Consider the following 24,437-nt stretch of genomic DNA (forward strand, 5'->3'; position numbering starts at 1 on the left):
GAAATAAAACCACTATCCTTTTATGTTGTTCATTTTTCATGAAATTACTTTTTTGAATTTTTTAACAGGAAACTGCTTCAGGATAGCTTTTCTAGCTTCATGATCTCAGCACATTTTCTTCTGTTAAAAAAAATGGCTTTATATTTTCTGCAATCTCCTGGCATATTTCTCCCATCAAATTTATCTGGACCTTCCTTTTCCTTTCCCTGGTTATTTATATCTTGATCAATTTATAGTCTACTTACCAGAAGTCTCTCTGTACTATGGAATCTATCTAGGAAAGGAGCTTTAGATGGATAGTTTTTACATGTTTATGGAGTCCATTCTCTAACCCCTTCACACCTTGCCACAGACCCCTTGCACCCACCCACAACTTGAAATGTGAAAATCCCTCCCTGTTTTGGCTTCTGTTCTCAGATTGGGTCCCACCCCCTCTAGTGAGTAACTGTTGGCATGCTTGGGATAACTGACTCTCTTGAGTCCTCAGAAGTCTCTTGGCTTTCCACTTCTTCCTCTTAAAAGGTGCAGACTTCATACAGGTCCTGGCTATTCAGGGTTTGTCCCCACCCACTTGATTTTCTTAGAGAAATTGATCATGCATTTTTGAATCTGCAATTCTCATTGTATTGTCTGTTATCATGGGGTGGGGGAAATTGAGGGATATTTAACAACTATACTGCCATTGTTGTCCTTCCAGAATCCTCCCTCTGAGAATATTAATGATAGTTTTTAAATTTTAGCCTCCTTTCATTTCTCACAATTACCTGTATCATCCAGGTTCTTTGTAATTGGGTTGTGGCTAGGTTGGGTGGCTGGGGTCTGTCTTTCTTACTGGAGAATTCTCTCACATGTCTGTTAGCTTTCAGCTGTTCACTTGTTTTTCAAGCTGGCTGGAACAATGGCTGTCCTCTCTGGGGGTTCCCAATGATCAAAAGCAGCTATCAGTGAACAGACCATATATTCCAGATTTTGAAGACTAGGTCCCTATAGCCCATCCTGGCACCAGCAAGCTGCATCAGGAATGCAGGTTTCAGTACTCACTGGTGCCTGCAACGCAGCTCAGGGTAGGGACACAGTGACTGCTACAGAAAAGGTGAAATTCACTGATATTTACTGCAATTTACCAGCTTCTTCCTCCAAAACTTCCCTGAGTGCTGCAAGTGTTCCACTATATTCCAGGGTTAAGTTGATTCAAACAGTTCTAGTCAGCTCAATAGTTGTTTTAGGGGAGGAGTCAATTCATAGAACTTCCTACTCCACCGTATTCCAAAGGTCCTCTTCCTTTCTACTAATATTTTAACTTCTAGGTCTTTCAAAACTTTCAAAGAAAAATTCTGCAACATTCCAGTCTCTAGTTCCTGCCAAATTCAGCCCCGAAAGATAAAATAACACCATTCCTGACCCTTTGGAAAATTGGGCAGATACTGGGCTCCCTCATCCCTGCCCGCTAGTAGCATACACAGGGCAACAGAGTCATCAGTTTGCTAACCCAGGTAGCCGCAGGGCAAGAAAAAGAAGCTGTAGGGCAGTGTGATAGCAGCTCAGCGGTAGAATTCTCGCCTACCATGCCAGAGACCCAGGTTTGATTCCCGGAGCCTGCCCATGCAAAAAGATTTAAAAAAAAAAAAAAAAAGCAGCTCTATTCAAGAAGTGGGCATACAAACACTGGGATTCCCTCATAGCCTGAATGCACTAGGAGCAAGCAAGAGTTTCTTGGACAAGGTATCAAATATGAAACCATGTGTGTTGTTCCCCACACTTTCCTGCTTTCCCAGGCTGGGATCCCAGACAGGTCTCCTTGGCTATCATGAGAATCTCTTATTCATTAGGCAAATCATAATGTCTCTCTATTCTATTCTGATGCACATAGATTAGAAAAAGTCCAGCATTTTATGACCAATACAGTCATATCACTGTCTCAATATTGCAATTAACACTCTGAGACTCAACTCAGCGAGATGAATTGACTGCAATAGCCTCCAGTATTCAAAGGGAGAGCCAAGATTCTCTGTATCCAGAATGTCCTCTTGTGGCCACACTTTGCCCCTTCTGACAGTATAACATATACTGCATCATATATTTGCTATTATTTCTCTCTTTTCAGAGTGCAGTATATCAAGGAAAAGAAACGGTATCTTCTAAGTAGGAGTAGAGAGTCTTCTCTGAATAAGACCAGCTTGGATTAAATTGGAAAATACTAAGCCCTTTTGAAATGCTATTGTATATAAAGCCTTATAAATAAAAGTTTTACAGGAACTGATCAGAACTATGATCCACAACGCCAAAGATTTAAGATGTCAAATATTTGAGTATGACAGTTCTAAATAACCAAAACATCCCTGGATAACCTTAAGATCAATGAAATATGGCGGTCCTTTCATCACTTTTTTCATTGTGATAGTTAGGGAGATGGGCTTCTGTGACTGAATGGGCTTCTTCAGCCCAGGAAGGGTCCTGCGGTTGTTCTCCCGGCTTCACTAGTGAGAGTGAGACGACACTGGAAGTGTGCTCCTTCTTCCTCTCATTTCGCTGGAGGAAAGGAGATCCTATGTTTTTAAGTTACCTTCTTGATTTTGCATTTTCCTGGTTTCTGCAACCCTTTAACTGTTTTCTAGAGCCCTGAGAATGATCTTTCTGTCAGTTCTGTTGTTCAAGGCCTCTGCTGGGGTACAGAGCCCTGGCACAGCTCACTGCATCATGAGCAGAATCTTGACTAACTTTTTGGAGTAGGAGGGATACTCTCAGTACACTGGGGACCCAGAGACCCACATTTGATCTCCCACTGTCCCCAGGGACTGAGCCAGAGAGGCTACAGTGAAGCTTTCAGTACCTAGGAGTTCTTTGGGGATTGGTGGTATTATATAGAAAGAATTCATTTTTCAGTTAATGCCAGAAACCCTGGTTCTCTCTTGGGTAAGCAGAATGAAGCTTGAACATTAGACAGCTATTAGAGATTTTTAGTTCCATTTTCAGCTGTAATTGCCATTAAGTTCTTCCAAATGGAAAGATGAGTGTCCTAGGTCACCAAAGGCAAGGAGTGAAATAGCGTCCTTGCAGAAAATTGGCAGGTGACCCCCACATAATCTAGACTTGGCTTTGATTTTGTACTTAGATTCGAACACGGGTGTGTCAGATGTTCTGGGAACCTACTTCCCACAAAATAACGAAGCCACACTAATGAAGAGCTGCAGGAAGCTATCCAGTTTCCATCTCCTGCCCCTGTCTGCTCCTCCCTGTCACCCACTCCACTCTCAGAAAGAAGGCTCATCTCTCAGGCTGATTCAGAGCATGCAGCAAGGTCCATTAAGTGTAAGTACCTCCATGCTGAGTTTGTAGCACTCATGGATGCTTAAGTTATTTATCTCACAAATGTGCATCTTTCTCAACAACACTACACATTACTAAAGAAAACCATAGCTAACTTCTTCCAAGAGTTGGAATTAGGGCATATGGACCCCCATGCTCCTCATTCCAGCCTAGTGTCTCCTTGTGTAAGAGAGAATGTGGATGCTGCCCTGAATTGCAACACTAATCCTAGAAACTGTAAGCAAATGGCCACCAAGAGTAAGAAGATTCTTAGAACCAGACGTCTCCTTAGGGTAAAACAAGAAGTTAATCAAGCACACTCTTTGGAAATATGCTGTTCACAGCACATGACAAATGCTGTCTCACCCAAACAGTCCCCATCACATTATTGTATTGGTGGGTTTTTATAATAAATTTTGTAAGGATTTTGGCATAGAACATCAAAACATGATGAATAAAGGAGAATAGCAGAGATCCAGAAAGAACTGTGCTGGCAGTATACAACCTGGTGTCAACAGCTTAGACCTTCTTGTATAATGCTTGTGGTGAATGGTGCTATATAATTTCTCCTGGAGTTTTACTATGTTTGAAAATTTTTTTTTGGTATTTGAAGTCATATTTTTTTTAGTTCAGAGACATTTTTTCATAATGCTGATAACAATTTGATACCAGTATGTGCCTAAAATAGACACACACAATCACAAGGAGTATATAGGGCTCTATGATGGTACATACAAAGGGATGTTTCTTTTTTTAACTTATTATTTTGAAGTAATTTCAAACATAGGAAAGTTGCAAACATAAAACAAAAATAATAAAGAGAAATATCACCTACCTATTTATCAACTTTTAACATTTTGCCACATTTGTTATATCTATTTATCTTCCTTCCTTCCTTCCTTCCTTCCTTCCTCTCTCTCTCTGATTATAAGTCATCTATTTTCTAAACATTTTAGAGTAGGTTGCATGTATCAAGGTTCTTTACCATTTAATACTTCCATGTGCATTTCCTAAGAACAAGGATATTCACTTATATAATCACAATAAGTACAATTAATGAGTTTGAGAAATTTAATATTAATGTAAGGATTACAGTCTATATTATATATTTTTCATTTGTCCCAATAATGTCCTTTTGGGCATTTTCTCCATTATTAGATCCAATCCAAGGTGATGTAGTGCATTTTTTTGGTTTGCTAAAGCTGCTGAAACAAGTATATTAGAATTGGATTGACTTTTATAAGGGAGATTTATTAAACTACAAGTTACAATTCTAAGGCGATGAAAATGTCCAAATTAAGGCCTTCACTCAAGAAAGCCCGATTGAATCTGGGGTTTGTCTGTCACATGGGAAGGCACATGGTGATGTCTGCTGTCCTCTCCAGGCTTCTTGTTTCAAACGGCTCTCTCAGCATCTCCAAGCATTTGTATCCAGGCATCTGCTCTCTGTGTCATCTCTGAGCTCTCTCTTCTCTGTGAGCATTTTTAAGGACTAATTAAGACCCACCTTGAATGGGTGGGATAACATATACATGGAAATAATCTCATCAGAAGGTACCACCCACAATTGGGAGGGTCACATCTCAATGGAAACAATCTAATCAAAAGATCCCACCCACAATAAATCTGCATCCATAAGATTGAATGAAAAGAGCAGCACATGCATTTAATTGTCATTATCTCTTTAGTCTCTGTTTCTCTCTTTATAATATATACAACATAAAATTACCCACCTCAACCACTCCCAAGCATACAATTTGGTGGCATTAGTCACAGTCTTGATGTTGTGCTACCATCACCACCATCCATTACCAAAAGTTTTCCATCGCCTGAAACAGGGACTCTGAACCCATTATGCATTTACTTCCCATACTTTATGCCTGCACTCCCCTCCTATTAACCTGAGCTCTACTTCTTTCTCTATAAATTTACATATTCTAGTTATTTCATATAAATGGAATCATACAACATCTGTCCTTTTGTGTCTGGCTTATTTCACTCAACAACACAATGCCATTAAGGTTTATCTGTGTTGTAGCATGGATCAGAACTTCTTTCCTTTCTATAGCTGAGGAATATTCCGTTGTATGAGTAGACCACATTTTATTTATCCACTCATCTGTTGATGGATCCTTGGGTTGCTCCCACCTTTTGGCTATTGTGGATATGCCACTATGAATATTGGCATAAAATATCTTTTTGTGTCCCTGCTTTAAAACTTTGGGGGTATATACCTAGAAGTGGAATTGCCAGGTCATATAGTAATTCTATACTTTTCTTTCTGAGGAAACTCCCAACGGCTTTCCACAATGGCTGCACCATTGTACATTCTCACCAATGATGTATGAGGTTTCTATTTCTCTGTATCCTTGTCAATACTTATCCCCTCCCCCCCCTTTTTTTTGCTAATAGCCTTTCGAGTGAGTATGAAGTGGTAATTCATTATGGCTTGGATTTGCATTTTCCTGATGGCTGGTTTTGAGCATCTTTTCCAGTGCTTTTTGGTCATTTGTAGATCTTTGGAGAACTATCTATTCAAGTCCTTTGCCCATTTTAAAATTGGGTTGTTTGTTTTTTTGTTGTTGAGTTGTAGGTTTTCTTTATGTAACACTAGATATTCAACCCTTTTCAGATATGTATTTTCCAAATATTTTCTCCCATTTTGTGCTAGTTCCTTGATGATCTGCTCTGATACATGAAAGTGTTTAATTTGATAAAGCCCCATTTATCTATGTTTTTGTTGTTGTTGTTGCTTGTGCTTTTGGTGTAAAGTCTAAGAATCCATTGCCTAATACAAGGTCCTTGAGATATTTCCCTATGTTTTTTTCTAAGAGTTTTATAGTTTGTTATCCAAGAGGATAACATTTCACCTTGTTATCCAAGAGGAAATGGAGAGGCTGGAGGGAACTGCCTGAAAATGTAGAGCTGTGTTTCAGTAGCCATGCTCCTTGATGATGATTGTATAATGATATAGCTTTCACAATGTGACTGTGTGATTGTGAAAGCCTTGTGTCTGATGCTCCTTTTATCTACCTTGTCAATAGATGAGTGGAACATATGGAATAAAAATAAATAATAGGGGGAACAAATGTTAAAATAAATATAATTTGAAGGGGTAGTGATCAATGAAAGGGAGGAGTAAGGGGTATGGTATGTTTATATTTAGGTCATTGATTAATTTTAAAAATTAATTAAAAAAATTACAGGAAAGAAACACAAACATTCTTAATATGTGATCATTCCATTCTACATATATAATCAGTAATTTACAATATCATCACATAGTTGCATATTCATCATCATGATCATTTCTTAGAACATTTGCATCAATTCCGAAAAAGAAATAAAAAGACAAGAGAAAAATAAAACGAAAACAGAAAAAAAATATTATACATACCATACCCCTTACTCCTCCCTTTCATTGATCACTACCACTTCAAATTATATTTATTTTAACATTTGTTCCCCCTATTATTTATTTTTATTCCATATGTTCTACTCATCTATTGACAAGGTAGATAAAAGGAGCATCAGACACAAGGTTTTCACAATCACACAGTTACATTGTGAAAGCTATATCATTATACAATCATCATCAAGGAACATGGCTACTGAAACACAGCTCTACATTTTCAGGCAGTTCCCTCCAGCCTCTCCATTTCCTCTTGGATAACAAGGTGATATCGACTTAATGCGTAAGAATAATCTCCAGGATAACCTCTCGACTCCGTTTGGAATCTCTCGGCCATTGGCACTTTATTTTGTCTCATTTTGCTCTTCCTCCTTTGTCCTTTTGTTTCTGGCTAATCTCACTCAGCATAATGTCCTTAAGGTCCATCCATGTTGTTACATACTCCATAACTTTATTCTGTCTTACAGCTGCATAATATTCCATTGTATGTATATACCACAGTTTGTTTAGCCACCCGTCTGTTGATGGATATTTTGGCTGTTTCCATGTCTTGGTAATTGTAAATAATGCTGCTATAAACACTGGTGTGCAATTGTCTGTTTGTGTACATGCCCTCATGTCCTTTGAGTAGAGACAGCATATAGATGGGTCCCATTCCCTAATCCGTTCAGCCAGTCCATGTCCCCCAGTTGGGAAGCATAATCCATTAACATTCAGTGTTATTACTGCCCGGGCAGTACCCTCCTCTACCATTTTGCCTTTTGGCTTTTATATGTCCTTCTAATTTTCCTTCTTTTTACTTTTACTCATAGTTTTCCTTTCTACACTGTTCTCCACACCTCTTTCTTCTGTCTTCATATCTGTCTCTACTGCTCCCTGTGGTATTTCTTGCAGAGCTGGTCTCTTGGTCACAAATTCTCTCAGTGGTTTTTTGTCTGAAAATGTTTTAATTTCTCCCTTATTTTTGAAGGACAATTTTGCTGGATATAGAATTCTTGGTTGGCAGTTTTTCTCTTTTAATAATTTAAATATATCATCCAACTGTCTTCTCACCTCTATGGTTTCTGTTGAGAAATCTATGCATAGTCTTATTGGGCTTCCCTTGTACGTGATGGATTGCTTTTCTCTTGCTGCTTTCAAGATTCTCTCTTTCTCTTTGACCTCTGACATATTGATTAGTAAATGTTTTGGAGTACGTCTGTTTGGATCTATTCCCTTTGGGGTACACTGCATTTCTTGGATTTGTAATTTTAAGTCTTTCATAAGAGTTTGGAAATTTTCAGTGATTATTTCCTCCATTAGTTTTTCTCCTCCTTTTCCCTTCCCTTCTCCTTCTGGGATACCCACAACACGTATATTCATGCGCTTCATATTGTCCTTCAATTCCCTGAGTCCCTGCTCATATTTTTCCATTCTTTTCCCTCTATTTTCTTTTTCTTGTTGGATTTCAGATGTTCCATCCTCCAGTTCACTAATCCTATGTTCTGCCTTTCAAAATCTACTATTGCAGGTTTCCATTGTTTTTTTCATCTCTTCTACCATGCCTTTCGTTCCCATAAATTCTGTGATTTGTTTTTTCAGACTTTCAATTTCTTCTTTTCGTTCATTCCTTGCCTTCTTTATATCCTCCCTCATTTCATTGATTTGGTTTTTGATGAGGTTTTCCATATCTGTTCGTATATTCTGAATTAATTGTTTCAGCTTCTGTATCTCATTTGAATTGTTGGTTTGTTCCTTTGACTGGGCCATATCTTCAACTTTCCTAGCATGATTTGTTACATTTTGCTGGCGTCTAGGCATTTAATTACCTTAATTAGTTTATTCTGGAGATCGCTTTCACTTCTTTTACCTAGGGTTTTCTTGTTGGATGAATTTGTTGTCTTTATGTTCTTTGACATTCAGTTCAGCTTTTTCTGGACCTCTAGCTTAGGTTTTGTTTAACAGAGGAGAATTTTTCAGTTCTTATTTTCTTGTTTCTTGCCCTGCTTGTATGGTGCCTTTCCTCCCCCCACCCCAACCCTGAGGAGGGTCTATGTAGGTATTATAGATCCAAGCCGGATTTTCCCAGATCAAACTGGTCTCCTATCAAGAGGAAAGAGTCACCTACATCGGTTTTCCCTGAGGGTGAGACCCAGCAGGTTGACAGACGTTCCTGTGAAGTCTCTGGGCTCTTTTTTTCTTATCCTGCCCAGTATGTGGTGCTTCTCTGCCTGCAGGTCCCACCACCATAAGATAATGAGGTACCTTTAACTTTGGCAGACTCTCCCTGTTGGGGGTGTGATGGAGACAGATGAGAGGTTGTAGGCTGGTTTTTTTTTTTTTTTTTTTTAAATTTTTTATTAATTAAAAAAAATTACAAGAAACAAACATTCCCAACACATACACTCAGCAATTCACAACATCATCACTTAGTTGCATATTCATCATCATGATCAATTCCCAGAACATTAGCATCAATCCAGAAAAAGAAATAAAAAGACAATAGAAAAATATAACAAACAAACAAAAAAATTTTACAGGCCATACCCCTTACTGATCCCTTTCATTGATCACTAGCATTTCAAACTAAGTCTATTTTAACATTTGTTCCCCCTATTATTTATTTTTATTCCATATGTTCCTCTCATCTGTTGACAAGGTAGATAAAACGAGCATCAGACACAAGGTTTTCACAATCACACAGTCACACTGTGAAAGCTATCATCAAGAAACCTGGCTACTGGAACACAGCTCTACATTTTCAGGCAGTTCCCTCCAACCTCTCCATTACATCTTGGATAACAAGGTGATATCTACTTAATGCATAAGAATAACCTCCAGAATAACCTCTCCACTCTGTTTGGAATCTCTCAGCCTTTGACACTTTGTCCCATTTCTTGGGGAAGCTTTTTAATACTAATATCTGGATCCCATCCACAGAGATTAATGTTTGTGTATGTGTGTGTGTGGGGGGAGCACAGGCAGGCATTCAAAACTTCCCAGGTGATTCTAGTGATCATCTATTTAGAATGTTCTAGCCTGTTACTGAAGTCCTGCCACATGCTCTTTCGACCAGCTTTTTAGTGATTCACTCTGAACTGTGAATAAACAGTCAAGGACTACCAGGCACGGAACTTAAAAATGCCAAAACAAATAGGAAAAATCTACTAGAAGGACATGGAGACTCTGCAAAGGAACATTAAAAAAATATTTCTTTAATATCTTCAGAGAAAATGAGATGCTATTACACTAGCATAATGAGAAAAGAATGAGATTACAAAATTCAGAAGACAAAAAATCTCTTGGATATTAAAACATGTTAGAATTATTATCTTACACACTTTTTAGAAAGAAAAGGGAAAATGGATAGAAATAAAAATCTTGATAGTTAAATGGGAAAAATTGAGGGATTCTCCCAGAAAGTTGAGCAGCAAGTGAAAAAGATCAAGAAATTCAGAGATGGAAAACAATACATGAAATTGAGAGGAACAGTCCAGGAGATCCACCATCTAAATAATAGGAGCTTCAGAACAAGAACAGGGAAAACAAAGGAGAGAAACTATGAAAGAAACGGCTCAAGAAATTTCCCAGAAATGAAGAACGTGAATTTCCAGATTGAAAGGGACCAGCAAATGCCCAATACGATGGATGAAAATAGACCCACATCAAGATACGGCCTGGTGTATTTCAGAACCGCAGAGGACAGTGATCATAAATGCTTCCGAAGAGAGAAAAATCAGGTTTCATACAGGGGATCAAGAATGAGGATGACATCTGAGCTCCCAGCACCAACACTGGAAGCCATGAGACAAAGGAACAAATGACCTCTAAATTCTGAGGGAATATGACTTCCTACTTAGCATTCTATTCTTATCCAGACTCTCCATTAAGTGTGACATTTTTAGATGTGCATGGTCTCAATAATTTTATTTTTTATTGATCCTTTCTCAGGAGACTGCTGAAGGATGTGCTCCACTAAATTCAAGGAATATATTAAGAAAGAAGAAGGGATGGGTTCAGGAGACAGGAGATCCAATTCAACAAAGAGGAAATGACAATTCTCAGGATGATGTTGTAAGAAGACCCTAAGATGACAGATGTGCAGCAAGCCTAGAGTTTGATTTGGAGTAGATCAGACACTTCCAGGAAACATGTTTTTGAGAAAATGAAAGTGAAATTGGTGGATTACTCAGTATTTTTAAACACACTAAAAGGACATTTGCACAACTTGGGAAGGGTTATTTCTCTTAGCTCGAGTTCCTGGTCTATAACATGGGCACAATATTGTGTAACCTAAGTTTCCTTAGGTTTCTCTGGGGCCATTTTTTTTATTGTGAAATATAACATATATACAAAGCAAAGAAAGAAAAAGGCAATAATTTTCAAAGCACACTTCAACAAGTAATTACAGAACAGATCCCAGAGTTTGTCACAGGCTACCATTCCACCATCTCAGATTTTTCCTTCTAGTTGTTCCAAAACACTGGAGGCAGCCATATTCACTTGTTAAATCCTTTTTTTTTTTTTTTTTTTTGGTTATACCTCCTCCTTCTCCTTTAATCCTTCTCCTAATCTATAGGACCTTCGGCCATGCCTGTTCTGACTTTTTCATGTTGAAAAGGGGTGTCCACACTAAGGGATAGGGGGATGCTCCTGGAGAGGCTGACCCTTCTGAGTTTCATGATTTATCTGACCTAGGAACCTTCCAGTAATTGTATGTTCCAGGAAGGCAGACCTAGGGTATGAAGCCTTTATAGAGTCTCGGTTCAAGTTCTAGGTGTTCTTAAGAGTTAACAGGAGTGATGTTGGATGGGGTTTAGGAAACCATGGCAATTAAACTATCTAATGGAAGCCTGCTAAAAAGAGCAGCCTCCCGTAGCCTCTTGACTCCATTTGATCTCTCTTGGCCACTGATCTAGGGCCATTTTAAACAAAATGACCCGATCCCACTTCTCTACTATGGCAGCAGTCAGGACTGTCTCCTCTCCCCATAGAGTGTCCTTGTTAATCTCCAGCAGCAGCAGCTCTTGACCATGCCTTCTTGAGTCCTCAAATGCTAAAAGTTTTTCATAGAACCCCGTGAAATGGGAGTGACACCTTCCCTCCCTTTGTCTTTGTTATCCACATCATTAGAGGGCTTGTCTTCTGGTGCATCTGGTGCACCTGGCATCTTACAGAGTTTGTGATGAAACAGCATTACCCACAGGACAAGATTGGAGCAGTGGTCCAGCAGGAGTGGGCCAGGCCACAAACCTGAACAACAGAAACCATGCTGGACTCAGAATCTCTCCCTCTCCTCTCTCAACTAAGCTTTTCTTGCTGGGCCATCCAGTTCCTCATTACTTCAGACGCAGTCACCCTCAGGAGCCTCATCCTCCCTGCTCCCTCAGGTCACTAAATGTACCTTTCAGATCTGAATGTACCCCAGTTTCAGTTTTGACTGGTGGCCCTTCTATGAATGGAGAAGAAAAGAGCTGTCAACTCACAGGCATTCTATAAAATGTTACTTATTTCTTAGAAGTGAGATCATACAATATTTGTCCTCTTGTGTCTGGCTTCTTTCTCACAACATGGTGTCTTCAAGGTTCATCCATGTTGTAGTATGTGTTAGAACGTCATTCCTTTTTTGTGGCTGGATATACCTCATCTCTTTCAATTCCTGCATTCATTCATTCAGTAAATATTTATTGGGTTACTCACCAGGCACAGTGGGAGTTAGAGTTCATAGCCAGGTAGAAGTCTCCAGTACTATGGTGGTGCTTATGAATAACTTTTGTGATCGTCTCTTATCATCCTCTTTGTCTCTGCCCAGACACCTTATCCTCTGCACAAACTGAAGGCAGATGCCACTGGGATAGAGGATGTCAATGGTGAAACACATGTGGTTAGATTCCTACGAACTCAACCTCATCAGGTGAGAAAAGGACTCAAGGCTTGTAACGCAGCTTTAGACACATGATCCAACAAGAGCAGCAAATCCCATCTTCCATCTTCCAGTGGACAGTTCTTCAGGCTTATTGCCCACCTGGCAACCTAGAATAATGTGGGAGCTGCTGAGACTTCAGGGTCTGGCGTGATGAGAATGGCCTGAGCTCAATCAATATGCTGCTTATCTTACTCCTGAGTGCCTTTTAAAAAGCAATATATATATATATTTAAAAACAAACTGTAATCACCCCCTCTAACTAGTTCCAAAACATTTTCATCACCCCAAAGGAAACCCCAAGCCCATTGGGCAGTCACTCCATTCCCCCACCCCATGTGCCTTTTGATAGCTTGGAACGAAGGTCCTCCCCAACCAGGTGAACATGCAGTTGAGGGAAGGTGAGGCTGAGATGCCAAGGCAGGCAAGTGGGGCTGTGCCCCTGAGCTTTTGTGGGGAGTATGTGTGGGCACATTCGGATTCACACAGCATCCAAGTGGGAGTTCTGCGCACATCACAGATGGAGAGAGAACCCTGCAGATGCAGCAGCAACCTGGACTGAATGATAGGAGAAAGCCAATGGCATCTGTTTGCTGGCTATCATCCTTCATGCTTTCAGGGGCCCCAAAAGACGGGACGCAGTTCCCTCCTGTGACTCCCCTGCAGGTCTTGGCGTCATGAGAACCACCTTTACTTGTTTTTGACTCAGGCTGTCACTGAACCAACCGAGTCTACCTTCTTATCCATCCCAATCCTTAATATCTTTCCTAGGCCATGGTAAGCCCCTAAAAGGCAGAGGTGGTGTATTGTGGTATCTGCAGGACCTTATGTAGTGCTAGTGCTAAACTCCGACCCCTGGGGTTTACTGAATGACTCACCCCAACTTGGAGATGGGGATGTCTCAGCCATTGAAGGGTTTCAACAGCAGTTTCAACAGTGGGGAGTATGACCGAATTGAAAATCATTGCAAGAAAGAAGTAGAGGAGGCAGGCATGACCATTACCTGGGTTTGAAAATCAGAGACGACTAACTGGTTTACAAACATGAAAGTCACCATTGGCGGGTAGACTGAAATGATTTGTGAGGGGAGAATCAGTGCACAGCCCTCAAGATGCAGACAGGCCATCTTTCAGATGGTTTAAGGAAACCACAAGTGCAGAGCTCAGTGCTGCATAAAGTGGGGAAATGTAAATTATGAGCCTCACAGTTTGGGTGGGAGGGTGTAGGAGACAGATAGGGCCCATGAAGGGGTACTGTTAATATATGGAGGGTGGCGCCGTGGTCCCCCAGGGCGCTGCATCTTGTTGTGAATCTGAATTCTGCTGCATGGCTTCTTTTGTGTGTTGGGCAAGTCAGTTTCAAATCTATAAAATTGGGACAACAATATCTACCTCTGAGGGTTGTGGTGAGAAGCAAATAGATCACAAGTGAAAGTGTCTGGTAGTTTCTGACACTTAGGACAAATTTGATAACTGTTGCTTGGGCAACTCAATATTAACTTATTAACTTTTCTGAACCTCAGTTTCTTCGTCTCTAAAAAACGAGATACATGAGCGTGCCTGGCACGTGGTTGGTGCTGAATAAAGGTTTGGCTTTTTATTTTGAAATTATTTTAAACTTAAAAAAGTCACAAAAATAATAGAGTTCCATAAACCCCTCATTTCAGCAGAGCCACAGTATGATTAAAAATAGGAAATTAGCTCTGGTAGCTAGTCCCTCAACTGCAGACCTTACTGGAATTTCAGCAGCTTTCTCCCTGATGTTCTTTTTCTATTCCAGTATCCAAGCCAGGATCCCACAGTCCTGCAGTTTGTGACAGTCGCTCATTCTTTCTTCGTCTTTGGTGACCTTGGCACTTTTGATGAGTGCGGGCCAATACTTGGTGTTAGTTTGGGTCCCTCCCATGTTTTCTCCTGATTCGACTGAGGTGAGATCTGGGCGTGGTGATATCTTGTTATTCATGGCTTTAAAATCAACAGTGGGACCTGGCTGTGGGCCTGGGGCTGCACCCGGAAGGTGAAAGGAGCCAGGGAGACCCTGTGACCCGGGAGGATAAGGGGTCAGGTTTGGCACACTGGGGTCATAGGATCGTATTCGCATGTTGCAGACAGTGTTTACGGAGGCGAGTGTAGAGTTGCCCTACGCGAAGCAGAGGCATTAGAAAGTTTCATCTGTGGAAAGGGGAAAACAGTTGCTCATGAGGGGCGGAGAGGGGCCCAAGGCTGGAGAAACCTTAGCGGCACCAAGTTCAGGGGCGGGTGTCTCCGGGGGTACGCTTTCTTTGCTTGTAGGGCAAGAGCAAATCCAATAGGATTTAGGCAAATCCGACAGACTGAAAACTCAGAGCTATACAAAAGGCAGGCTCAGGGGAAGGTCGAACATTTTGACTTCCCAAATGTTGCGCCACAGCTGCTCTTTAGGCAGCAATGCTCTGGCGTTTCCCGGAGCCAGGGGAGGGGTTGGCCTTCGGGCGGCTGCGGGCTGCGGGACGAGGTTGCCCCTGCCCCGCCGGCCGCGCCCAGCCTTCCCGGGCTCGTAGTGCCCGCTCGAGGTGCAGCGGCCTGGGCGCTGCGTGGGCCCCGGGGGCAGCAGGCGGAGCCGGAGCACGCGTCCCCACCGGGTAGCCCCCGCGAGCCCAGCGCGCGCACGGAGGCGGGGCGGCGCGCGCGCGCGGCCAGGGCCCGGCGGCGGCGGCGGCGGCGTGCGCGGGCCGCGCGTGCGCGCTGCGGCGGAGCGAGGGGCGGCGCGGGCGCGAGTCTGTCAGTGACAGCGGGAGGGGGAGGGCACCGGAGATGGTGGCGGTGGCGGTGGCGGCTCTTCCGACATGAAGCAGCTGCAGCGGCAGAGACGGCGGCGGCCGCGGCGGCGGCTCTAGGTCAGGAGGTCTCCCCGGGACGCCCGAGCCCGGGCTCTGCGGCAGCTCCGGGCACGGTCCGTCCGGCCCAGGGGCCCGCGCCGCCCCTTCTTGCGCATGGCCGGGCCCGGGGAACGGCAGCGGCGGCTGGGGGCCGGGGGCTCCGGGGGTTCTGGGGTCTGGGGCGAGCAACGCCTCCTCCTGTGCCGGAGGTCGGGTCAGGATGAAGCGCGCGGCTGAGCGGAGCAGGCCCAGCTAGACCGGCCGGACCGACGGGGGTGGCCGCCGCGCGCCCGCGGGCTCCGCAAACTTGCGGGCTGGGTGCCGAGGGCCCGCCCCTGTGCGGGCGCTGAGCCCGGAGCGCGGCGGGCGGCTAGGCGAGGCCGTGGCGACGCGGGGACCGGAGCGCGGGCTCTGGGCGGCGGCGGGACGGGGCCGGCCCGGCTGCCTTTGACGCAGGATGAGGGGTCGGGAGCCGCTCGGCGGAGGAGGCTCGTGGCGCTGAATGCGCTCAGGGTTTGGACTTGGCCCGGGAGGAGAGGCAGCGCCGCGCGCGCCGCTGCTGGTGTCCGACAGCGCCGACGGGTCGGGGCGACCTGCCCTCGGAAGCGAACCAGGCCGTTGGCGGCCCTTGGACCCCTGGGTTTTCCAGCTCAGTTCCCAGGCGTTCCGATCCGACTTGGAGGCGGGACGGTTGGAGCTGGATCGGGCAGCTGGGCTGTCTTGCGAGCCGTTGGTGCTTTCCGAAGCCGATCCGCGGAGGCGCCGCCGAAAGAATCGGTAGCTCGCGCGGCCTCCAGGTGCGTTTGTGGGGTCGTCAGGGGGCGCCTCTCTGTCTCACCCACAGGCTCCGGAGACCCCGGCCCGGGAGGGCGCGCGGGCGCGCGGCAACATGGCCTCCCCGCCCCACCAGCAGCTGCTGCATCACCACGGCACCGAGGTGAGCTGCGACTCCAGCGGGGACAGCACCAGCGTGCGCGTCAAGATCCACCCCAAGCAGCTCTCCTGCAACAGCCACGCCAAGCACTGCAAGTACAGCATCTCCTCCAGCTGCAGCAGCTCGGGGGACTCCGGGGGGCTTCCTCGAAGGGTGGGGGGAGGGGGCCGCCTGCGCAGGCAGAAGAGGCTCCCCCAGCTGTTTGAGCGCGCCTCCAGCCGCTGGTGGGACCCCAAATTCGACTCGGTCAACCTGGAGGAAGCTTGCCTAGAGCGTTGCTTCCCGCAGACGAGGCGCCGCTTCCGGTATGCTCTCTTCTACCTCGGCTTCGCCTGCCTGCTCTGGAGCGGCTACTTCGCGGTGCACATGCGGTCCAGGCTGACGGTGCTGGCGGCCCCGGCACTGTGCTTCCTCGCGGTGTGCGCCAGCGTCTTCTTGTTCACCTTCACCAAGCTGTACGCGCGGCAGTATGTGTGCACCGCGCTTATCCTCACCCTCCTGGCCCTGGCTCTGACCCTGGCCGCGCAGCTTCAGGTCTCGACGTCCTTCCCCGGTCGCGCCGACGACTCCAATCACTCCCGCGTGGCGCTGCCACCGGACACGTGCTTGTCTCGCGTGGGCAGCTTCTCCATGTGCATCGAGGTGCTCCTCCTGCTGTACACCGTCATGCACCTGCCTTTATACCTGAGCTTGGCGTTGGGGGTGGCCTACTCGGTTCTCTTCGAGACCCTGGGCTACCATTTCCAGAACGAGGGTTGTTTCCCCGCGGCCGGTGCGCGCGCCCTGCACTGGGAGCTGCTGAGCAGGGCCTTGCTGCACGTCTGTGTCCACGCCATTGGGGTCCACCTCTTCGTCATGTCCCAGGTGCGATCCAGGAGCACTTTCCTCAAGGTGGGGCAGTCCATCATGCATGGCAAAGATCTGGAGGTGGAGAAAGCGCTGAAAGAGAGGATGATCCACTCAGTGATGCCGAGGATCATAGCGGACGACCTGATGAAGCAGGGGGACGAGGAGAGTGAGACCTCGGTGAAGAGGCACGCCACCTCGAGCCCCAAGAACCGGAAGAAGAAATCGTTCATCCAGAAGGCCCCTATCGCCTTCCGCCCTTTCAAGATGCAGCAGATCGAGGAAGTCAGCATCTTGTTTGCGGACATCGTGGGCTTCACCAAGATGAGCGCCAACAAGTCGGCTCATGCCCTCGTGGGGCTCCTGAACGACCTGTTTGGGCGCTTTGACCGCCTGTGTGAGGAGACCAAGTGTGAGAAGATCAGCACCCTTGGCGACTGCTACTACTGTGTGGCGGGTTGCCCAGAGCCGCGCGCCGACCATACTTACTGCTGCATCGAGATGGGGCTCGGCATGATCCGAGCCATCGAGCAGTTCTGCCAGGAGAAGAAGGAGATGGTGAACATGCGCGTGGGCGTGCACACGGGCACAGTCCTGTGCGGCATCCTGGGCATGAGGCGGTTCAAGTTCGACGTGTGGTCCAACGATGTGAACTTGGCCAATCTCATGGAGCAGCTTGGAGTGGCCGGTAAGGTCCACATCTCCGAAGCCACTGCCAAGTACCTGGACGACCGGTATGAGATGGAAGATGGCAGAGTGATGGAGCGCCTGGGCCAGAGCGTGGTGGCTGAGCAGCTCAAAGGTATGTGAGACCCCTGTGCAGGCAGCTTCCCTCCCCAGGCCTGGTTATATTTTAAAAGGAAAAACAAACAGAAATCTCTTTGCAGCCTCACCCTCTGGAGGCAGGTCCGGTGTCTGAGGCCCTTTCACCTGTTTGGCATTTCCTCCCTGTGTCAATTATAACAGATCTTGTCTCACTACAGAAAGTGGCACTGGGAAGGGAACTGACCTAGAGGAGACCTTTAGTGGGAAGGGTGACTTTGAAGATGCCGGCAGCTGATAGTATTTCTGAAATTCCAGGAGGGCATGGCTGGTGGTTGTTGGGGATTGGGGAACCAGGATCCCGACCCTAGTAGCCAGGCTTGTGAGGACTTAGAGAAATTGTCTTGGCCTCTGGTGGGGGCATCAGAATGTTCCTCTCCGCTTTCTTGCAAAAACATGAAGCATAAAACCCCTCCCCTCTCAGGGCCTCACTTACTTACTTACTTTATCCTTGAAATGGGAATAAGGGACTAGGCTCTGGCCTGTGGAACTAAGTTTTGAGAATTGGATGGAATTACATACCTGTATGTACACACTGCCTTTTGCCTAGGCCACTCAAAAAAAAAAAAAAAAAAAAAAAAAGACTGCATTTTCGGCTTGTAGCTTTCATTTGTTTGACGATGTTTGATTTTCCTGGCATTTGTCTTACAACCTTGAACCTGGCAAGCCACGCCGTGATTTAAAACTGAGAAATGTACCCAGAGGAATGTTATATACCTCCTTCTCCACTTTCCTCCATCCCTCAGATTTGGATTTGATCCCTTGTCCCTGTCTGAAGTTCCTTACAGCTAATCTTGATTCTTCACTGGGCAGTGTCCTGTCGTATTTTCCTTTTCTTATATTTACAGAGGATGGAAATCTTTGTGGTCTGGGAAGTGATGTATACATAAGTGGAACCAAGAATAAGAAATCTAAATAATTGGCTACGTTTCTTAACCTTTCCTTTTTAAAACAGACTTCATGTTTTACTCCAATCATCCTAATTGAGGGAACCTCTATTTGGGAAGTATGTAGTGGAAAAACAATATTAATCTTTAAAAGCCTAACTTTGCCCAGCTGTATTGTTGTTTTTTTTTTTTTTGTGGTGCCACATGCTGTGTAATTACATCATTAAGAAGCCCTGAAAGGGGATCCTCAGAAGGAGTTTAATTAGAGTCCAGAAGTGGTTGTGTCTCCTGGCCTGTTGAGGTTGTCAGCCTTGAAATAATCTCATATGCTGACTTGGTGTTTCCCTTCTCTTCCTTGTGATTGGGGTCCCCCATGTCATTTATGTATTTATGTGGCAAGAATCTTTTATACTCCTCTTGAATTTTCTTTATTCTATTAATTTTTCTAGTTGTTGGAGAACTTATGGATGTACTAGAAAAATGTTTTCACCTGGCAATTCCTTGGACCTGACATTTCGAATGCAATCATGACGAAGGCTGAAATGACGATTTGTGGTTCCCTAGAAAGATTCTGCTGTGTCAGAATTGTGTGTGGGAGGCTGGAGCTTGTCCTTCCCTTGACAAAGGTGTCAGTGGAGTGTGGGTGTGAATGAGCCCCCTGCCTGACATTTTGGCATCCTTAGGACTGTGTGTTGTGGGCTCTGTCCTCAAGGCGTTCCACGTGGGACAATTCCAGAGGATTGAACTGTGCTGTACTACATTAAATTAAGCATGTTGGACCAAAGGATAGTGATTGCAGTTTCTTAAGTTGTCCTTTGTACAGTGTGCTGTTTGAATTTCAGAAATAAAAACAGATGTAATCATTACGTATGCTTGGAAATCCTCAGGTCATAGACTATTTGAACCTACACACTTCTGTTAATTTATGGGCTTGCTTTCAATTGATAGACCAGCAGTGCCCCCCATACATGAAAATGCTAGTGTGGGTTGTGGATTTTTTCCCCCTTGACTAGTGTAAATTTAGTAAATTAAATTTTTCTTTAAACTTAAGCACATTTATAAAGAAAACATTGAATATTGGATTGGTGGTATGAACATATAAGAAGGCTTAGCTAAACTGAGTGATTTTTTAATCTTATTTTCTCCCTTGGCTGTTTCCCTGAGACCATGATTTTTGCTTTAATCAGTTGGTTTGGAAACCTTTATGGACAGGACTCGTTCATCACTGAGTCTGTCTGCAAAGCTTCCTGACCCTCTTTGAAGCTGGGCAGTTTAACTCTCCTGATGTTGTAGAGAGTTGATAAGTCCAGATGAAACTCTTTTGATGCATGTGGTTAAACTCATCTACTCAGAGTTTATTTTAGCCTTCTCTGGGCCTGCAGCAGATATTTTCTCCGTGTAATGCTGGGTGTTAGCCTTTACCTCCCATCCCCTTCTCTGATAATGAAGTTAAAGAGTCCCCAGTAGATGACTCTGTTGAAGTGATCATCAGTGGAATATGCAGGGGATTCCAGAACCAGTTTGGTGGGGTGAAGGGGAGCCACTGCTGTCTAACTTAGCTGAGAAGGCTTCGTGGGAGAGTGGAATCTCACCATCTCTGCCCAGCCCCTCACTCGACTGACATGTTTCTCCCACAAGGCTGGCCTTGTGGTTGCACAGCTAGATTCACCATGGTGCCTGGCCTGGGTGAGCTCACAGCTGTCCCAGAGGCAGCGGATGCCAGAGGTGATCTGGAGAGTGAACAGCCCTTCCCCAAGCGGATAAAAGAAGAACATTCTGCTGCAGGGGGCTGCTTGGCCACAGGCTGGGAATTGTGTGTCTCGGGGGTCTTGGGCGGTTGTAAGTGCTTCACCAGGATGTGGGGTGGTGGGCAGGAAAGGCTGTGGGTAATGTGGGAAGGAGTTTGGACTTAGTGGGAGCCGCTGAAGGGCTGCAGGATCTGATTTGCCGTTTCGGGAGTACATTCTTTTGGGTCTTGGGAGCGCAGGTTGGGAGGGTGCCAGGCTGGAGATAAAGAGCTGTTTCCGTGAGTGCTGGGCATGGGGGTTGCTGGGTGGACGGTGGTGGTGGCAGCCTGGTCACAGGGCTTTTGGGACAGTCATGAGCAGTGCCGAGACTCAATGGACTTGATGGTGCTTAGAGCCAGGGTGGAACAGAGGACTGGGGGCCGGGGGCTTGCTCATTTGGATGGCAGATGACATTTTAAGTTTTTGGCGAGGGTTTGGAGCCTGGAGTGGGTGAGAGGGCTTTGAAGTTTCCACCGTAAGAATGGAGAAGGCACAGTGGAAGGGCCGAATGTGAAATAGGCCCGGAGCTCGTTCATTCATTCATGAACAAATATTTATTTTTGTGTTAGGCCCAGTTCTAGGTGCTGGTGAAATGGCAGTAAACAGATCAGACAGAAATCACTGACTCCCAGTGCTTATGTTCCAACAGGGAGCCAGACTGAAGGCAGATAGGCATAATGTGAAACACTGTCAGTGTGAGGTTCTAAGGAAAAAACATAAAGCAGAAAGGGGTGGGGGCAGATATGGAATATGGTTTGGGTATGTGATTTTAGAGAAGAGGGAAGGTTGAAGAGATTTTCAGCACAGGACTAGGGTTTTGCAAGTGACCTAAAAAGTGATTTTTAAAGATAAGGAGAAATGGTCTGATTTCCACAGCCTTGGGGTGAACCTCTGGGCCTTGGGGGTACAGGCCACAAGCAAAGGAGGGGTAGATCATACTTTTTCTAGAACAGTTGGTTTTTCATATCATAGATCAGGGTCAGAAAGACAAAAAGTGAAACTGTTGGAAAATATCTACAGATAACTTACTTTCTGCTCTTAAATATTAAGAGAAAGCCAGGTCCACCCCAGCGTTCTGTCTTTGAAGAGAGGAGCACCCGGCAGCCCCCTCGTTGTCAGACACAGAAATAAAAGCGGGCTTTGATCCCAGCTGGTCCATGGGCTTGGGGAATGGCCCTGGGAGAGGCTACCTGGTGTGCACCAGGGCACATTATCCCCATCTCTGACTACTTTGTCTTTGGAAACAGGCGGCACTTCAGAAGGATCCGTGTCTTGCCCTGGCCTGGGACTGCTCCTCGGGCTGATGGTGACCTGAGACATCCTAGGCCGCCCTGAAGCTGGAGTCCGGGTTCACTGCATTGGGCGTTACAGGATGACTTGTCCACCCCCTCCCCGCCTCACCAAGCCTGGGACCCTCGCGAGTGTAGACGCCAGCTCATTAACTCACCTCCCTCATAGGTCACGTTGGGGAGGAATTCTGTGCTGACCTGCCTTCTGGAAGGTCTCCTGTGTGGTGCACCTGTGGCCTCGCAGGTAACAGGAATAAGATGAAGCAGCAGACTCAGCTCTACAGCTGCATAGGAGAGGATGCACAGCTGTGGCTGGGGCTCAGGCAACTCCCTGTGACAGTTAGGACTTTTCAGATCAAATTAGGTGACTTACAGCCAGGAACGCACACGCAGCTGCCAATCCTGAAGGCTTTGGAATTGAAAGGAAGCAGCCCTCGCAAAGGGAGTTAAGGATAAGATTTGCTGAATAGCTGGGTGCAGTGAAGAAGGAACAAAGGTAATCTCCAGGATAGAATTATGAAGAAAGGGAAAAACTGCAAAGGGGTGACTAGGCTAGGGAAGGAAGTTGCAAGGCCCTCTTCTCGGGGCTGGCCTGGCTCCCAGGTCACTGTGCTTATTGATGGCCACCCGTGTGCTGTGCTGAGCAATAATCATCTGGGAAAAAATGCAGTGCCTTTCTGTACAAATCCCCCAAATTCTCCTCTTTCTGTCAGGATCTGAGCATGGTAGAAGTGCAGTCACTGTTGCCTGAGTTCTATGGTCCTGTCTGCCTGGCATCGTCTATACTTTGCACTGGTGACATCTTGTTTCCTACAGGAACTAGCGTCCTTGGAGAGAATGTGATAAAGAGGCGAAGAGTTTTAAGGTAGCTGACATAGGGGAACCTTCCCCACAGCAACTGGCAGGGGCCACCAGGGCCGAGAGATGGGCCTGGGGCAGGGAGGTGGCCCCACCCCCTGGAGAATGGGGACAATGGCATTTTTTGGAGGTTCAGTCTTGTTGATGGATTTGGTAAACCATGCCAGCCCAGCTCATCCGTGGCTAAACTTGAATTAACTTCAGTGAAGGGAAGTGTGCTTTTAAAAACTTGCTTGCTCTTGTAGATCTGGTTTTGGTTGTGTTTCTCCAGCATTTGTTGGTAAAACAGCATTTGTTGTAAAAACAAAAAAAGAATTATTGTAAAAACAAAAACAGCAACAACAGCATAAAAGGCCAGCCTCCTCTTCACCCAGGTGGGGGAAGATCAGACCCCAGGGGCTGGTAGTGGTTGAGCAGAGGGTAGAGAACTGCGGACAGCAACAGGCTTGAGAATGGGATGAAATTCTGGGCCTGAGTTAATCAGGAAAAGCTGTGAGGGACTGAAGAGCCTCCCCAGAAGGCAGTAGTACTTCTCAGGCTTTTTGGTCTCAGGACCCCCTTTTACACACTTACAAACCACTGGGGACCCTAAAGAGCTTTTTGTTTATATAAGTTATCTATTACACTATACCATGTTAGAAATGAAAACAAACTGAGGCATTTAAAAATAGTTATTTATTTATTCATTTCAAAACATTAAACTCATTGCATGTTAGTATAAATTACGTATTTTGAAAATAACTATGTTTTCAAAAACAAAAAGTTAATGAGAAGGGGGCACTGTTTTATGTTTTTGCAAATCTCTTTAATGCCTGCAGTAATAAAAAACAGCTTGGTTCTCTTCTCTGCTTTGGCATTCAGTCTGTTGTATGTTTTGGTTGAAGAATGTGTGAAAAATGCCTTATAGAAATATGTAGTTGGAAAAGGGAGGAGCATTTTAATAGCCTTTTTAGATAACTGTGGATATTTTTCTGTGATATTGTGCCAATAACAAGCAGTAGTTTCTTAAAGGTTAGTTGTAATATGAAATCTGAGATCTTAACAATTTTTTTGTTGTATTAAAATCATTGACTTGGGCCATGGTGGCTCAGCAGACAGAGTTCTCGCCTGCCATATTGGAGACCTGGGTTCGATTCCCAGTGCCTACCCATGCAAAAAAAAAAATCCATCAGATTTTTGAATGGGTCTTTTACTGGGTGCTATATTGTAACATCATGCCTTGGTCATTTGGAAAATAGTGGTTTCCTGAGTTATGCAGATCTTCCAAATGGCGACATCATTTTTATGAAAAATCTTTAAATATAGGGACTATGTCAGCTTCACAGTGGCGGATATAAGTTTTCTAAGATTCTAGTTTTTGCTTAAAAGTTTGAATCTTTTTGGCCACAAATATTGTCGTTTTTTTCCCCTTGAAGTGGCAGACCTATTTCACTTATTTTTGAGGGACTATTTGCCAAATACTCAGTTTGTTTGTTGGTCAAATATCAATGATGTTCCATTAAAAAAGTGGCGGGTTTAGCTTGCAACCCAAACAATT

General features: G+C 45.1%; 1 protein-coding gene across 2 annotated transcripts in view; it reads left to right on the plus strand.

Moving 5' to 3' along the window:
* Positions 1-24,437, plus strand: part of ADCY9 (adenylate cyclase 9) — a 215,169-nt gene that overhangs the window by 17,812 nt on the left and 172,920 nt on the right. The window contains exons 4-6 of one of the 2 annotated variants that reach the window (XM_077141971.1): positions 12,510-12,611; positions 14,400-14,547; positions 16,322-18,059. In XM_077141971.1, coding sequence (XP_076998086.1) covers positions 14,482-14,547; positions 16,322-18,059 — 1,804 coding nt within the window. In that variant the 5' untranslated portion in view covers positions 12,510-12,611; positions 14,400-14,481. Of the gene's footprint in view, positions 1-12,509; positions 12,612-14,399; positions 14,548-15,365; positions 15,496-16,321; positions 18,060-24,437 lie in introns of those variants that run through there. The other variant, XM_077141972.1, reaches the window with a different exon arrangement.

The sequence above is a fragment of the Tamandua tetradactyla genome, chromosome 23 (genome assembly GCF_023851605.1).
Source record: "Tamandua tetradactyla isolate mTamTet1 chromosome 23, mTamTet1.pri, whole genome shotgun sequence".
In the NCBI taxonomy this organism is placed as follows: Eukaryota; Metazoa; Chordata; class Mammalia; order Pilosa; family Myrmecophagidae; genus Tamandua; species Tamandua tetradactyla.